At 41.8% G+C, this 17,333-nt stretch overlaps 1 protein-coding gene across 2 annotated transcripts; it reads left to right on the top strand.

The window, feature by feature from the left end:
* The first annotated feature begins 2,694 nt into the window (after window positions 1-2,694).
* On the top strand, window positions 2,695-16,685 carry PTP4A1 (protein tyrosine phosphatase 4A1). Of its 2 annotated transcripts, none has more exons than XM_030944834.1 (6): window positions 2,695-2,967; window positions 9,560-10,109; window positions 11,707-11,799; window positions 12,171-12,301; window positions 13,915-13,989; window positions 15,071-16,685. In XM_030944834.1, the coding sequence occupies exons 2-6, from the start codon at window positions 10,005-10,007 to the stop codon at window positions 15,186-15,188; spliced, it is 522 nt and encodes a 173-aa protein (XP_030800694.1). In that variant the 5' UTR covers window positions 2,695-2,967; window positions 9,560-10,004; the 3' UTR covers window positions 15,189-16,685. The 2 variants fall into 2 exon arrangements, with proteins under 2 accessions (XP_030800694.1, XP_030800695.1); XM_030944835.1 differs by having other exon boundaries at window positions 2,753-2,967; window positions 9,563-10,109.
* Window positions 16,686-17,333: the final 648 nt, after the last annotated feature.

Below are 17,333 nucleotides of genomic sequence, written 5' to 3'. Positions count from 1 at the left end.
TTCCTGATGTGGTCCCTCTGACTGAAAAATAATATAATGGAACTTTTATAAGTACAGAAAGGTTGACGAAGATGACCAGAAGTAAAAAACGTTCCCCTAATTATATTAAGATTCCCCTTTTTTACAAAAATGGCTAGCAAAGCACATAAAACATTTGCACTTTTATATAAAGAGTGTGAATAGGGATTTTTTTTCATTATTCTTAGGAGAAAATAAAGTAAACATAAGGTATATTTGGATTTCTGAAACTTTGGTATTCTTTAAATTGACTGTTTGCACAACTGCCTATTAAAACTTTCAAAACCTCTCGAGAATAGTCAACAAGGTAAGGACATTCACTCCATACCCATTTTGTTTTTCATTCCCACTGCTTCAAAAATATATTCAAGCTTTTTCCTATTATAGCCTCTTATCATAAAACTTGTATTAACCTTCCTAATACCACAAGAGGATCATGATCACATCTTTGCTTCTTGTAATGGTAGTATCAGCCTCTTCTGATTATACCCCACAGATTTCTCTTTTCAAGCATTTATTTCTTTCTTATGTTTAAAGTTCCTTAGGAGTGCCATCTCCTTCTGTTTCCTCAACCTGTTTTGTCGCATCAGTTCATTAACTGGCACCTTGTAACTATCCACTTGTTACTACTATCCACTCTCTCCTACACATACCTCTGATTCTGTCCTGTATTACATGAAATAGGAGACTGCTGCAGTATCCAAGTATCTCTTGCCATCTCAGATCATAAAATTCAGGAACTGCATATTAAGTGACAACTAGTATGATATAATTAATCACAACTAGGGGGACCAGATAGGATCAATCTAATAAAAATTATTAATATAGTCTTAAAATGATCCAGGCATTCTTTACTCAAGAAGAAAAAATCCTTTTAGACCAGAAGTTTTCAGACCTAAATCCCTTCTTCTTCGGGTATATCATTTCAGAGAAACTGCCAGACTTATTTTCAGTGTAAACTACTGTGCAAGAGCACTCGAAGGATGTTGCAGCAGAAAGTAATTTGATTTTAAAATCCTGATCTGTGTATCGTGCAATGAAGCAGTAAACAAAACCTTGCATTGTTGGAGAAAAAACCCAAACACAAAAGCCAAACAGCATTAATTAAATCAGGTAAAGAGCTGTTTAATCACTGACTCTGTGATTCAGAGCAAATTCCTGAAACTTTACTAATGGTAGAAGTTATGTTGACTTTATTTCTTTATTACCAAAACCTTCCTATCACTGCAACTACTGAAAAGTAAACAATATTCCAAGCACCCATTCACCTTGGGATCTTATTTTATAGCATTCTGACCACGTTTTCAAGAAGTTTTATATGGAGAAGTGGAAGCAGCTGTGAGTTCAGCAGACACGTGCTCTAAGCCAGTAAATACTGACACATGTAAATAAATACAGCCCAAGTCTATTTATAGCCCGGAGAAGCTAAGTACATTATCCTAGCAGAGACATGGCTCCTGGTTGGATTAGCTCATGGCCTCCTGAAGCCAGGTGCAGTGAAAGATGGCATAAACATGCTCTGAATAGCACATCTCTCACGTGTAAGACACCGTGAAAACCTCCTCTGGACAAGCCACAGCTTTTGCAGGTTCTACAAACCCAGGACATTTGGGCAGAATCACAAACCAGCCATGCCTTTGTACACGGCAATAGTAACCTGAGGAGACTCAGATTGGGTCTGTTTATTTTTTTATATAAAAAACCAACTTCTGCAACCTCTTGTAATCTGTAAAGCAGCAATAAAAGATCACACAGAAGAAAGACTTAACTAGTTAAATACAACTAGAACATTTTCAGACGACCCCAAGCTAAAAATAGGCTGTTATTTCACAAAGCTGGCAGTGACCCACATCGAGGTGTTTCCCGGGCTGTCGGGGTCCAGCCAGGACTGCCGGCCACGCCGCTATCCCCGAGGCGCGGCAGCGATAGCAGCGGTGCTTCCCACCGCCGGCTGCGCCCGCCAGTCCAAGTCCGCCTTTGGGGAACCCGCGGGAGCCGCTCTCCCACGAACGAGAGGGAGCACGAGGCCGAGCGAGCGCTGTTGTTTCTCACAGCACCGCTGGCCTACTGGGCTGAGCTCCCGTCTGCAGCACCACAATCGCTGTTTCCATCTCGACTTAAAAGACACGGGGTAATGTGCGGGCAGAACGCTCTAAGAGCTTCCTGTCGGTATTAAACTCGCCAGAGCGGTTTCGCAGCCCGAGGGCGAAGGGGCCGACGGATTAACCCCACGCGAGACCGGCGCTGCGCCACGCCACCCCGCGTCCTACGACCCGCGCGAGAGCGGCTCTCCCGCCTCGCCTCACCCCGCCACGGCGGGCACAGGGCTGCGGGGCGCCAGCCGGCCGGCCCACACCGGCGGCGCGGGGAAGGCTCTGGAACTCTGCGTCCCGCGGGAACCGCGGCTCGGGGCTCGCGCCAGGCGCTCCCCGGCGAAGCCGCCGGCAACGGCGCGAGCGGGCGGGGCGGGGCGAGGCGCGCGGGGTGTCCCGGCGCGGCCCCGAGGAGCGCTCCCCGCGCCGGCCCCATTCACCAACCGGTTCCCGCCGGCCGCCTCCGCCTCTCGCGCCCGCCCGCCCCGCCTCCGCCCCGCCCCCCGCGGCCTCGCGCCCGCCCCAGACGCGCCGATGGCGCCGTTGATTGGGTGGGCGCGACGCTCGTCAGTGACGCGCGCGAGGGGCGGGGCCGGGGCGCTCGTGCGGGAGGCGGCGCCGAGTGTCGCTCCTGGTGCAGCCGCGTCCGCCCGGCGCCGCCCGCAGAGCCGCCCGCCCGCCGCAGCCGCTGTATGGTCCTTCCCCGCGCCGCCGCCGAACCCCCGCCGGCAGCTCCGCGGCCTCCAGCGCCTCCTCCTCTTCCTCCTCCTGGTTCTGCTCCTCCTGCCCCCGGCGGTGGCGCCCGCACCCCGGCTGTATGATCAGGCTACAGTCTTCAATGAGTAACCATATTCCTGTGAGTGCCGCTCTCCCGCGCCCCCCGCCCTGGCCCCTCGCCCCGCTGGCCTCCCGGCTGCCGCGCCTCTCCCCCATCTCCTCCATGTTGTCTCTTTGTTCTGTCGCTCGGGCCGCGCCGCCTGCGTGCGGCTTCTCGAAACACTGGGCTGTGGCTCCCGTCGGGCGGGCCGCTGGGGAGCCGAGCCCGCCCGGCTGCGGCACGGCTCGGCCTTCCTCCCCGCCGGCGCCCCTCTCCTGCCCCCGCCTGCTGGCGCTCCTCTTCCCTCCTCCACCGAGAAAGGAGGAGGTGGCGACCTCTCCGCGGCTCCTGGGCGGCCCGGCCCGGCCACAAAGCCGCTTTGTGAGCTCGGCTGCCGCTTGCCCCGCCTGCCGATCCGGCCTTCTCCTCGCCGGGCTCTGTGCGGCGGAGTCGGCCGGTCGGTCCAGGCCGGGCCGCCCGCCGGGAAGGGCAGCGCCTCCGCGCCCTGGGCCGCGCCGGGAGCCCCCTGCCGGGGGGAAGCCGAGCCGGGCGGCGGCTCCGGGGGACAAGATGGCTCCGCGTCGGGAGCCTGATCGAGGCGTGATGCGAACCCGTGACCGCCGCAGTCGGGGCGACGGCCCGGCCTGGCTCGTGGGGCGCTGTCACGGCCGGGACAGTGTCTCCGCACCGAGGAGAGATTGGGGCGGACCGGCCGGGAGCCCGGCACGCCGTGGCTGCGGAGCGGCCGTAGCCCGGAGCTGTCCGGACAAGCCGGGGCTTGCCCGTGGGCGGCTGGCTGCCAGGCTGGTTGCCAGGCTTGGCTGGCGCTCGTCCCCTGCCGCGGCCCCACGTGCGCGGCTGCGGCCGGGGCGAGGGCGGCTGGGCGGCTGCTTTGTCTCAGCCGTACTCGGGCGGGGAGTCAGTGCCGGCTGCGAGCGAGGACGTGAGTCCTTTCCAAAATGAGCTCTATGCAGTAGAGGTGGGGTATGCCCGAACTCGGGTGTGCAGCCGGCATTGTTTGGCAGGAAAAGTCCGCAGACGAGTCATTAAGTACGTGTTGAAGCGGATGTTTCTGTAACAAGCCTCAAAAGCTCACGAATACGGTCAACTACCTTAATTTTGACCGAAACTGCTTTCAAGATCTTGCCATCTATCTTTTCAAGGAAGGCATTTCCTTATGGAGGTGGATCGCAGTTCAGCTTTGGAAGATTTCGCTTGCCGCTTTTCGGTCTGTGTTCCTTTTTAAATTCACCTAGTAATCTCGGTGCCTGTGCTGCGTAACATCTGTGACTACGGGGCACAGTGTGTATTTAAGCAGAAAAAAATCAAACTAGGCACGGCTTCGTGATGGTACAGTGCCCTCCAAAAGCAGGGAAGCAAGAAAGACAAAGAGCAAAATCAAGTTGTCTACGACAATAGAAGCAGGATTGTTTGCTCACTGTTAGCCAGCTATGCACATTGCAAGTATTATGAGCTGACAATTGTACAGTTTGGGTGGCATGAAGGTCCTGTAATCTAGCGTTTCTTATTTCTCCTGGAGACAGCTTTCCAATATGTCTACCTGCATCTGCTGAGTCTTTCAAAAGCAGTGACTCAGAAGTATGAACCCTGTCTCTGTAATCTCATAAAACTGCCAAATCAGGAAACCTGAAGATTACACCTAAATGTCAGCTCATATTATTCCATTGATGGAATAGCAAAAGATTTTGAAATTGTCTTAACAGAGTCGTTTCAGGGGGAAAATGTAATACATGTAATACAGGGGGAAGAGGCAATACAGAGGTGCCATTTGTTAATTGCACAACCGTGAAAGGAAATAAGAGAATGTGAAATAAAAATGTGTGATAGATATAACAAGAGCCAAGGCAACAGGATGTCATTGTTTTACTGAAACTAAATGTGTCAGTAAGACAGTAAATAAATAGAAGTAAGTCTTATCTAATAACTTCTACTAAGTGAAACTTTCCTGTTCTGACAAAATCCATGCCACATAAGAATGCCAGATGTGTCCCAGCGTGTTGGCTGACTGTAGGCAATCACTTGTTTTAAACATTAACCAGAAGACCCAGATAAGGGTATTACTGAACCGTAAACACCAGATTGTCACCTTCTTCAAAAAAATTAAAACTCACTCTATTGGATCAATACAAGAAATAATTCTGTGTTATTACTTTCTTCTCAGTTGCAACTTATTGCTATGCATTCATTACTTAATTAAACTAGATGAAATACATGCAGACATTTATTGCTGTATGTGCTGTATTTCTCATGGAAATAGAATTGGTTTTTGACAGAATTTATGTAGTTTGCTATTGAACTGACAGTGTTAAGTCATTTGGAGATTCCTTGCTTTTAGAAACTAAGGAGGAAGTGCTAGATGAGGGGATGGATTAGTTTCTGTGATGTCTAATTTTTTTCTAATATCTAATATCTGTTAAGGCTTCTTTGCATGTTGTTTTTGTGGTCCAAGCAGAAGAACTTTGAACCAAATCACATGGCCTTGGTTTCATCATCTCTAAAAGTTGCAATGACTTGTTATACAGGAAGTTTTGAGATAATTTTTTCTTCCCCCTTCTTGAACCACAAGAATATCCTTCCGGCACAGAGCATGTCACAGCAAATTTATGATAAACCTTTGGATTCTCCCTTCTCATTGGTGAGATATGAATGTATTTTCATAGGCAATGGGTCACTTTTCATGGTCTAAAATGGACAGTGTTATCACTGGATATCATAAGGACAGGCATTTATGTGCTCAGTAGATAGGAGGTGCATCTTGTCAAGAGTACCTTAGGAAGGTGTGCCTCTACCTTGTGTAATGGCTTTGCAGTTTGTACCCCTTACCCTGCCCCTCTTCCCTGTCTGCTTTGGCAGTTGCTACTGAGGCCTTGAATAGTAAGAAGAAGTTGGAGGTATTTGTCATTCAGAATTTTTTTATTGGGTAGTAAGTTAGAACACTGGACTTCCTTGCAGGTGTTCTCAAATTGTTGTGAAACTTAGTTTATTTTTGTTTTATAGTGCTAGTCCTGCGGTTTCAGTAGATGAGTGTGTATGAGGTCTTGACTTAAGAGATTGCAAGACCACATAGTTGGTTCTCGGTATGTTTTCAGTCTGTGAGCAGGTGGATTGAGTAACCATGAACAATCTTGCGCATCTTCTGAAGGTAAAGTGCCTTATAACTGTGTTGAGAAGTGCTTTTGTTTGCATGCTTTTCAAGATGCTACTGAGTTGTGAACCATTGTGGGATAACCTTGCATCTCTCTGCTTTCCCCATATCAATAATGAACTAATAGATTACTTTTATAAACAATTTTTGTCAGACATGAGTGATGGTTTCAAGCACCAGATAAACAGCTGTGTGAATCTGCTTGTCAGTGATGACAGATCTGTCCCCGAGAAGGGCATGAATTAAAGCCTTCCTTTTCCAGATGCCTTCCTTTTCCAGATGCCTTCCTTTTCCAGATGCCTTCCTTCTGCTTGAACAGTTTATTCTCTAACTTGTGACTTGAGTTGTAATGGATCATACAACCATATTTAATGCAGCTATAATTGACAGGTTACCTTCTCTCAGTAGGGGGTCCTGGCATATTAACCCTAGTTTTGTTTTCCAAGTTTATTTTGGTGACTCTAACAGTCAAAATGTTGGGCTTTCTGTTGGGATGGAAACTGCTACTTTTTCCAAAATCCCTCAGTGTTAAATTTCCTCAAGGAAAATTTATATGTAAATTGAAAAGAACATGCTGGTTCAACATACACAACTTGATGGTACAAACAATGAGTTGGTGTTACTCTGTTCAAGAGCCCTCTGCCTTCAACACTATGTGTCTGAATTTCACTTATGCAACTTTTTGCTTTCATGCACTGTCGTGACTGTTTTGATAGCTTACTACCAAAACTGTATGAGACAATATAGTAATTTTAAAGCTATATTTCCAGGCCTTTTGAAAGCTTATTACATCATTTGAGTTCCCTCAGAGCCCGAGGTCATCATAATTACTGCAACACTATTTTCGTAGCTGATTTCTTATCTTCCAGGTCTTTTTGCTGAGGCTGGGTGAAGCCTTGTACTCTGGCTTAACTGCATAACAGAAACAGCATGCCCATGTACTACTCATCATTAATTTTCATTTGACTCCCAGAACAGAATGAAACTAGGTTGGCAAAGCTGTCTTGGGGTAGTACAATGTGTTTCTGCCTAAAGGTTGGTCTGTCTGTGAAACTTTCCTGCTAGATTGGTGAGAAGTGATGGCATTCACATCAAAGGAAACTGTGAGCTTTGGTCCTCTGCAGTGTGGCAGCAGTAGTTGCCAAGGCAAACAGTGAGGCTTAAGTATATGCTTGGTTAGGTCCTTAGATGTGTGAATTACTAAGGTTGTGATGTGTCTAATACTGACTGTTAAGTCAGTAATTAACAAAATGAATTCCTTTGTAAGGGTTAATAACACATGGAACTCAAATGTAATGTTGCATAATCTACTTGCTTCTGCTTTGTATAAGAATTTGAACTGTGCACTTAGTTTCTAAAATGTCATTAGCAATCTGCGTTAAAAAGAAGGATTTTTTACTTAACTGATCGTTTACTGCCTGCCCTTTTCTGTGTTTACTGGTTTGTCTGGTATCTTGAGTACTCCTAGTTGCAGACTGAGGGCAGCCTGCCTAGAAGACTGGATGAAACCTGGTTACTTATTTCACTTTAAATGTTCTTTTCTCCCCAAAAGCTCCGTTTTGCCAATTGAAAGGTTTTCACCCTAATGACTCCATTCTGTGTCCTCAAGCTCACTTGCATGCATTTGTGTTTCTGACAGCCTTCACTCCCTCATCCTTTAGGCAGAGCGAGGGTCTATGATTCTTCTTAGCAGTCTTAAGAAGAGATCGACAGGAGATCTACCAGTGCAGTGCAAAAAGCAGCACAAGACCTTGTGCAGATCTACTTAAAGCTGTCCTGTCTCTTTCTGTCATTTTGCTTCTTAAACTAATTGAAAGTGACTTTAAATAAGTTACCTTCAGTTCTTTTTTTCGGTTGCTATTTTAGCTGTTCCCTATATCTGGTCCTAGGAGGCTTTTAAATGCACTCCTGCCACCTTGCTAGGGCATGGCTGGTGAGTCAGATGATGATTCTTGGAGTTCCTCCGAGTCTGAATTCTTCTGGTTCCTGTTACTCTGTTGACCTTTGACTTAAGAGGATCCTTCTTACTCCTTTTCACGCCTATTATGTTTAGAGTTCTTGCTCTCTGTCAAGTTGTTAAGATAAATACTGAAATAGCTTTTTTCACAAGAAGCTGGCAAACTTAATCCTGTAGTCTGCGTCACTACCAGGTGATGGTAGTATCTCTGAAGTACCAGCAAAATGGATGTGAAGTTATCATCTTAGTTTCTTTCTATTAACTTCATTCTCATGTTTGTTAGCAGCAGGTTGGGGTTTTATTGTGTGTGTCTTTGTTTTGTTTGTGTTTTTACAAGTCATGCCTGTGACTTAACACACACGTTAAAACTCTTACCAGAAAGCTGTCTGAAAACATGAAACATGACTGATCAACATAAATAACTTCTGCTAAATACTTGTAGGATTGATTGTGTTTCTCTCTAATACCTAAGTATATTTAGTGGACATGTGGTTCAACTTGTACCTCTCTTTTGGAAAACAGAACTCCCCTCTTCCCTCCTGTGCCCTATGCACATATAAGCAGTAATACTGGTAGAGTAACTGGGCACAAAATCTAATGCATCTATCTGCTGTAGGGGTTTTACAGGTGTAAAAAGCACGTATGGCTGGTTCATTTGCAACATCTGCAAATAAATACACAACTTGGACCAGTTCATTTGCTATCTTAATTCCTAGTTGCTTCTTCCAGTAATTACATATATAAATTCAACCATAGCTAAGCAGCATACCAGTGGACAGGAATGACCTGTTCAAGAAACTTGCCTGTGTATGTTTTTAGCTAGAGCATTACTGCTTTCTGCGTATATTAATGAAGTCATGGTGTAAAAAAACTGTTAAAGCATGTGAAGGTTGCCATTGGCCTTTAGCCTATAGTATGTGAAATGTTCCTTAATTAGAAATGTGTGTGCCTCAAAAGCCCACATTGTATTGTTAGGCCACAAAGACTGCATTTCCTTTCAAGGCCTACTGTTTGAGTCAGGTGGATTTATACACATCTTCTGTAACTTTAGGTACTGTAACTTCAGTAGATGTTGTGATGTCTCTCAATTCAAAGTGGAGAAGGCAGTTGTATGGGTATCCTGGAAGAACTTATTTTTATAAATACTGGGGTTCTTAAAACTTGTTGCTGTGTTTAGCACATCTGAAATTGGTATTTTAATACATTGCAGGATTTGGTGTTGCAAAAACCTTACATGGAAGCTTTATAATAAGTAAATGTATTTATTTTCTTGTTTTCTAGGCTTCTAATTTTTTAATTCTAATTTTTTATTTTCTAATCCATGCTAAAAAAGTTAACAGGATTCTTGCACAAACTGAATTCTTGGAATAAAAAATAAACCTTGTGAAATAAGGTTTATTAATAAAGCTTAGTTGTTGTGGTTTTATTTTTTCATTTGTTAAAGCTTGACGTCTTAAAACCTTGTTTCACCTGTACTCATTATGCTTTTCTCCCCCGTATCTTTACAGCAGTTCTGTGGTGTTCTTGGTCACACATTTATGGAGTTTCTGAAGGGCAGTGGAGACTACTGCCAGGCACAGCACGACCTCTATGCAGACAAGTGAACTGTAGAAATCCATTACTACTCCACCAAGAAGCCCCCCTAAGAGTGGTTGACCAGGATAAGAAGTGTTGAATTGAAATCGGCAGAGCATTTACCAACGGAATTCAGACCTGGATGGGGTAAACCTCAGTGCACTGCCTTTCTTTTGCCTCAGTATTACTGGATTGAAGAATTGCTGCTTCTTGTTAGGAGGTTCATTTCATTTCCCATTGCTCCCAACATCATACTTCCAAGCACTGAGAATTTCACGTGGAGTATAGTGAAGTAGACTTCAGTTTCTCTACATCACTTCTGTATTAGAATTTTTTTTAATCCTTTCATAATCTTGTTGCATGTTTAACTAAGTCAATATGGCCCGAATGAACCGCCCAGCTCCTGTGGAAATCACCTACAAGAACATGAGATTCCTGATCACACATAATCCAACCAATGCAACCTTAAACAAATTTATAGAGGTAAGGCCGGTACAGAATTCTTACTGACATATTTTTTTAATCCCTGAACAGCATGCTATATTTATATATAAATAAATATATATTTACTAGCTAATAACTGCTGTAAAAGCCATATGAGGTGTACTGAGACTGTATATTGATTTTTTTTCCTTTCAAATACTGGTGCTGTGCTTTGAAGATGTGTAGACAAATCTGTAGATATCTGCAAATCTGCAGACAGATATCTGCAGATTTGCAGACAAATCACATATACTTTGTCCTTCACAAATGTAATTCTGAGAATAAAGTAATAATTATACTGTCTAGTACATAGTACATTAAGTTCATTGTTTAGGTCTGAAAACAGGAATTATCTAGCAGAGTTATGTACAGAACAATACAAACATCTCTTAGTGGAAGGAGCTCACATTGAGATTGGGCTGAAGTGGTGTAACATTTCATTGCACTTCCTGCATAGTGATACATAGTGTGGGTCAGAACCTTAGAACTAGTAACAGGATTGCAATATGCTTTCACTGCCTAGCTTCCTTCACTATTAGCAGATCGTGGTTTTAGTGTAGCTTAAGAGGATCCTGTGTCATAGTGTCTTCGTGAGTGAAATTTGTGGCAATAGGCTTAGTCTGCACTCAGAGCTGCTGAAGCTACTTCAAGTGCTTTGCTGCATGCTGCTGACTGAAGGCCGTGGCTTGGCATATATTGCTAGTACTGAATTTATCAACTAAACCACATATTTAGCATGTTGGAACTATAAAGTGCGTGATTGTATATAGTGTGTGTATATGCTAATAAGTTCCTTGCAGAGCTACTTCATGGGAAGGTCCAAGTTTGCTAAGTACCTCCTCAGCAAGATTTTAGGTGTACTGCATCTCAATTCTGTATTTGATGCAGAATTATTTACAGGAAGCAGAGTGAGATAACATCTGCTTGTCTTTATATTCTCACAAGTAGATCAGGTCTGCTTAGTGCTTAGGCTGTGCTTCAGTCATTACCCTGGCAGTTGCAGTGTGCATGATATTCGTTGCAGGGAGAATGAAGAGGGATTGCTTTTTTTTTTTTATTATTTTAATGTAGGGTAATAGCAAAATGGAAAGCTAAATTTTGTCATGACAGCTCAGGAACTGGAATACTTTATTGTCCTGTGCTTGTAACTCTTAAGAGTAAGTGGTCTAACAAACCTACTGTTTTAAGCAGAGGGAGGAGGGGAAGATTTGAACTTTGCTCTGAATGCTTTTAGTGAAGTATGTAGCTTTGCAAACCAGGAAGCTTTATGTTCCTTTAAGATGAATGATCATTTGGAGATGGACTACTTGACTAATCAATATTTATCAGGATCTGATTTTAAAAGAAAATGTCTGATCTAACATAACCAAACTTAGTCTGCACATAAGACTGTGTTTGCAGAAAAGCCTAAAGTATCTGGTGTTAGCACACAAGTTTTTAGTCATTTCAGCTTTCTGTGTCTTTGCAGGATGGCAAGCATTTGCATGAGTTTTGTTACTGAAAGTTTTGAATGAGTTACTAAGTTAGTTTATCAAGAAAATTGAATGGTTAAGTGAAGCTGGTTTACTCTTACAGCATTTTTTTTCCCACTCCTTAGGAACTTAAAAAATACGGTGTTACCACAGTGGTAAGAGTGTGTGAAGCTACTTATGACACTGCTCCGGTGGAAAAAGAAGGCATTCAGGTTTTGGTAAGTAGTGTAGAAGCAGAGTTTGAAACCAACACATTTTGCTGTTCACTCTACCCCCTTCCCCAAAAAAAAGATTATTTGACACCAATTTATGAGTGTATTCACTCAGCAACTGATGGAGGAAAAATATGTGGAGACATCTTTTCTTGTCAGGAAAAAAAAGTTCAGTTTTGAGCTAAATCATGTGATCAATGAAAACTGATTGAGAGGAATCTATTTGTAATATTGCTGTAGTTAGACTATTAGAAAATTGTAGGTTTGAGTGGTTTCCTCAGCTGTCAGCCCTTTGTCCATTGTGTCCCCTCCTTTTTTTTGCCTGTGCATACAGCTTACAAGAATTCTATCTTTGTGTTTGTCACCCTGTGTTCTAGGACTGGCCCTTCGATGACGGTGCTCCACCATCCAACCAGATTGTTGATGATTGGCTAAACCTCCTTAAAGTTAAATTTCGTGAAGAACCTGGTTGTTGTATTGCTGTACACTGTGTTGCTGGTCTTGGAAGGTGGGTGAAGTTTTAAAGATTTGTTGAATTGTCATCCCTTGCCAGACTTGTTAAGATGTAGTGCAAAAGTTTACTTGAGGCAAATGTAATATAGGCACATATCCAGTGTTGGAATGACCTCACACTTAAAAGGAGTTGAGATGGCAGGAAACTGTTGTTTGTATTTATTGAAGATCTTTAGGTCAAGAGATGATGCTTCAGTCAAAGCTCTCACAAAGTCTACAGAATTAAGTTAACAAGTATATTCTTGTACCAAGTATGTTGATGAGTGCCCCATTGAGATTTTTTGTCTGTTTTTTCCCTAATGGATTTGGGGTTTTGTGACTTGTCTGCTTTCTCTCCATCTCCATTTCAGCAGTATTGCCAGTCTCCTTGAACCAGGGGCATTGTAACCGTTAACCACAAACAAGTGGGTGGTTCTGGCACATCGAGACCAGCTTTCATCCACAACCTGTCTGGGGGATGAAAAGTGTTTTCCAAAGTCCCAAAGCTGTTTGTCTCATTTCTAAGTGACATGAAAATTTTTAGTGATATTGCTAAATATTCTCCCTTTAGTCCTGTTCCTTCTGTCTGCTGCCACTATCTTGAATAGATGTCCAACAGTTGTGAGAAAATAATGGTTTTTCTGCTGTCCTAAACTACTTGGGAACTAGATCTGTTCAAAAAGAAGTTGCTATATTTTAGCCATGGATTTCAGCATGTCCTATATTGAATGGAGGTTTCTGGTCTTGTTGTCCCTAAGCCTGGTTTATCCACTGCATTATGGCTTCACATAACAAAGTTCACTGTAGTGAACTTTGTAGATGAATCTTACCAAAACAAGTCCTCTTCTGCTGCTTAGAATGATACAGGTTGGTTTTTCCTCAAAACAAGGTAGTTAATTAGTTGAAGACAGTCCTAGCTTTCTATCACGTAAGTTTCCCTTTAAATCCCTGAACATACAAAACCACTTAAAGTTACTACTTATATGCACTAGTCTGTTGCTAGTGTGTGGCATGAGGTTTTGTCTTGTGGTTTTTGGTGGGTTTTTTTGAGTCATAAATTGCTAATGTATTTGAGTTTGATTTAAGTCAAGCTTTTGTAGCTGAAAATTGATTCTGTCAAAGGAGGAACACCATGACAAACAAGGAAATCCTCAGGGAAGTGTAGTAGCCTGTGGATTGCGTCTGTTCCCAAAACTTGTGACACTAGTGTAGGATTTGTCACTTCTTACTGAACTCGACCTCTCTTCTGACTTTTGTGTTGGCATCCTGACTGCTTCTAATGGTGATTCATTTTGGAGAAGAAAAACCCATATGCAGCTCTTCCTCAGAATCAATTGATTTGAAACAAATGGTTAAAGATTACTTGCATTTTACTTCTGTTGTCCTCTCGTGTACCTAAAGTCAGATTAATGAAGCTAAGGTTGACCAGAGTTAATTTAAACCCCTATTTAATGAGAATTAAATAGGCTAACTCAAAACCAGGTGATATTATGTGTCAGTGAATGTAGGAATGCCTTCTGCCTTTTCTGCTTTCCCAGTGAAGCAACATCATATATGCAAAAACAGAATAAATTGTTTTTCTGAGTACACTTTGACAAAAGCTAAACTGAATTTTTTTTTTTTAACCAGAGCTCCAGTCTTAGTTGCTCTTGCACTGATAGAATGTGGAATGAAGTATGAAGATGCAGTGCAGTTCATAAGACAGTAAGTGTGACACTAACATGTAGCTGTTTTTAAGATTCAGTATGTTGATACATCCTTGGCCCTGAAGGAAATTCTGAATTGTCTTTGTCTTTTTTTTTTTTTTTTGGTAAGGTGTTTAATTTAGTACATCTGAAATTTTAGTGCATACAGTCAGTGTTGTAGGATTTGGATCTATGGAATGGATATTTTTCTGCCAAAACCAGAATCCATACATAATTATTTGAGGAGGTTTAAAAAAACCAGAACAACCGTTAACAAACCCCCTAACCTTCAGTTTGAATTGCAGAGTTCTCTTTCTTTATTTTACATATGAAAGGCAGAATACCTTTGTCTTTCCTGGTAGTCTTGTGAAGGCAGATATTTCCTTGGATTTTTTTAATCAATGTATGTAAGTCGGAGGAGAGCAGTTTTAGTCTCAATGTTTTAATTTCTCAGGTTTCAGCTATATTCAAAAAAAGCTGCATCCATTATAAACAATAACAAAACACTTCTTGCATAATTGCCAGATCTTCAAAGAATTAAATTCAGCTTGTACTGGCTGTATATGAAATGAGGAATAGGTAGCCAGGCACATACTCCAGAGAGCCAACATATACCTTTTTTTCACATACATACAGTTTGAGGAAACAAAGGCAGCTCAATTTCTGTTCAGCCTCTTTATTATGGGGACTTTAAATGTTTATGTACTGTCTTACTATTGTCATATTGTTCATAATTATTTTAAGAGAATGCATAACTTCAGCTCTCAAGAAGACCATCTTGCATCTGCTCTATAGCTTCCTTTTGAAGTTTTTTCTAAAGATCTTAATGTAAAATCACTGGCTTTTGCTTATCATAGGCTAGAACACTGTCTAAAATGCTATGTTCTCCTTTGAGCACGTGGTCCAGTGAGGTATTTGTGAAAGGAAGCTACCACCCTCTTTCCTGGCACTTAACTTCCAATTATCCCTACTTAGGTTACAGCCTTGACTTAAAGGTGGCTGTTTTTAAGTGACCTAAAAATATTTTTCTCTGGTTGATGATATTATTTCACTGGGCAGTAGATTAATGTTCTGTTTCAAATATGTTCTTTTCCATCTAGGAAGCGGCGTGGAGCTTTCAACAGCAAGCAACTTCTGTACTTGGAGAAATACCGCCCCAAGATGCGTCTGCGCTTTAAAGACTCCAACGGTCACCGAAATAATTGTTGTATTCAATAAAGCTCAACAGCCTATAGTACTTCTTTGGAAATAAAGGATGGAAACTAGAATTAAGCAGACTGCATGCCAAAGACATCAGTCTGGTATTTTTTAGTAGTAAAGGAAGCTTCCTTAGGAGTATTTATTAGGCTAAAGGCTCAGTAGAAATGCAACTTCTATGTTTAGATAAATATCTGTCTATTTGGAGACCCAGTAAATGTTTTTGCTGTACCCTGTTTCTGAGCTGTCTCCTTGTTCATTAATTATCAGATCAAATATCCTTTAATCATGCCATTGAGTCTTACTGACCTAGTTTTAACTACTATAAATTGGGGTACTAAAATAAATCAATCTGTAGAGAGATTAGGTGCCAAAATACCCAGCATATCAGCTACATGTTTTTCCTTAAAATGGGCATAGTTCTGATGATGTGAGAACTACCAGTTTATCTGGACCTTACTATCTTTTTTTCTACAGTCATTTCAATATTGAAGAATATGGCCTCTAAAGTAGTCTTGCCTGCTCACAGTATGTTTTGTCTCCCACAATCGCACTAGAATTATCAAGATTTGCACAGTCTGTCTTTTTAATACTATGAATTACAGCAACTTTTTACCCCTGCATCTGTACTTTTCTGTTACCTGAACCTCTCCATATTACAAGTCATTACTCTGGTTATTCATGTAGAAGATCTTTTAAATTGTTCAGAAGCACACAAGTCTTTAATGTCTCCAGACAAAAAGCCTTACAGTAAAATTAATGTTGGCACTTCATGTGCAACTTAACAGAGGGCCTGAAAAGGTTGGGAGGGGCTATTTAATATTTCTAGTAAAATGTTGCCTTTGTCTTGTGCAGGAAGTATAGAATATGCCCTTTACTTTAGTAAATATTTTTTTAAAACGTAGAAATGCTTTGTTATTGTAGCTAAAAATTCTTAATCAGAAAATTTCTGAAAAATCTTGTAGTTTTCTTTTACTGTACCTATTGAGAGTTGTTTACCAACTATTGCTTTGTTGAAAGTGTGATCTTTTTCTTTTCTTTTCATTTTTCCTCCTTGAGTTTCTGCTATGACTTGGGCAGACCTCTGTAATATTTTGTATGCCTTTCAAGCTGCGTAACTTAATATTTGGATACTTGATAATTTGTTTTATTATGTAATTGATAAAATGGTGATGTGTATTAATGTTAGTTCAACCATATATTTATACTGTCTTGGGAATGTGTGGTTATAGTTCTGTGGGAGAAATACTTTTGCCAGTGTTCACCAGCTTGTAAAATCTAGTGCGAGAGCTTAAACATCTAAATAAAGACTGAAATGCACTTACGAAGTTTGCTGAAATGCTCATCACTTTCACTTACTCTTACTTTTGTGTACTGTCAGCAATCTGGAGGTGCCTAAGCTCAGAATCTAGTCAGGCATCTGTTTTCTTCTTTTTTTTTTAATCTGGGCCTGAATGTCCCCTTTGCTGTAATGTTTGCTGTTTGTTTTGCTCATAAATAAATGTGGACAAAAATTAATGGTAGAAACTACAGTATTTTTTATGTAGCTTACTTGTGACTTGCTGTCCCCAGTACTAAAGCAGCTTACTTACTTAGTGTTCTTGAAGCTGTTTTTGCAGTAAAACAGAAGAGGATATGCATTGGTAAAGCTTAGAGAACACTTGAATCAATACCATTAGAATTCAGGTAAAAATAGTGTGATACAGTGCTTCATTGTCAAGACTGAAGCTATGTACAAACAAGATGTTCCAAAAAATGCGTGAGTAAAGACCTGCTATTTGAGTTTCCAGAGTGGTGACTAAACTTCCTGACGAGGACTAGAAGGTGCTCTTATTAGGCAGCTGAAGTGATCGATGCTCATATCTGCTTAGAGTTAAACGTTGGTTAATATATATCTTCCTTTCTAAACAGTGAGGTGGGATCATAGTATCTGTCAATGAGATTTCTGAATCTTTTGGAGATTAATTATGGCCTCATTATAAAGGACACTGTATGATTTTAAAATGCCTAAAATAATATAATATAGCACAATCTTTAAAGCAGTAAAATAAACTTTGGATCATCTTTTCTGTGGAAGCTGAACTGAGTTAAAAGGTATTTTGTTTAATAGAATACAGCTTCGTTTGACTGAAGAAGTAAGATGTTATGGAATGACATCCAAAGTCA

The sequence above is a fragment of the Camarhynchus parvulus genome, chromosome 3, assembly GCF_901933205.1.
Source record: "Camarhynchus parvulus chromosome 3, STF_HiC, whole genome shotgun sequence".
Lineage (NCBI taxonomy): Eukaryota > Metazoa > Chordata > Aves > Passeriformes > Thraupidae > Camarhynchus > Camarhynchus parvulus.
This window is presented reverse-complemented; position numbering and strand designations above follow the sequence as displayed.

Excerpts from the sequence above, each read along its gene's own strand:
- PTP4A1 (XM_030944834.1), top strand. The coding sequence starts at position 10,005 with ATGGCCCGAATGAACCGCCCAGCTCCTGTGGAAATCACCTACAAGAAC. Across the intron at positions 12,302-13,914 it reads TGTGTTGCTGGTCTTGGAAG|AGCTCCAGTCTTAGTTGCTC; the intron begins GTGGGTGAAGTT and ends TTTTTTAACCAG. Across the intron at positions 13,990-15,070 it reads GCAGTGCAGTTCATAAGACA|GAAGCGGCGTGGAGCTTTCA; the intron begins GTAAGTGTGACA and ends TTTTCCATCTAG.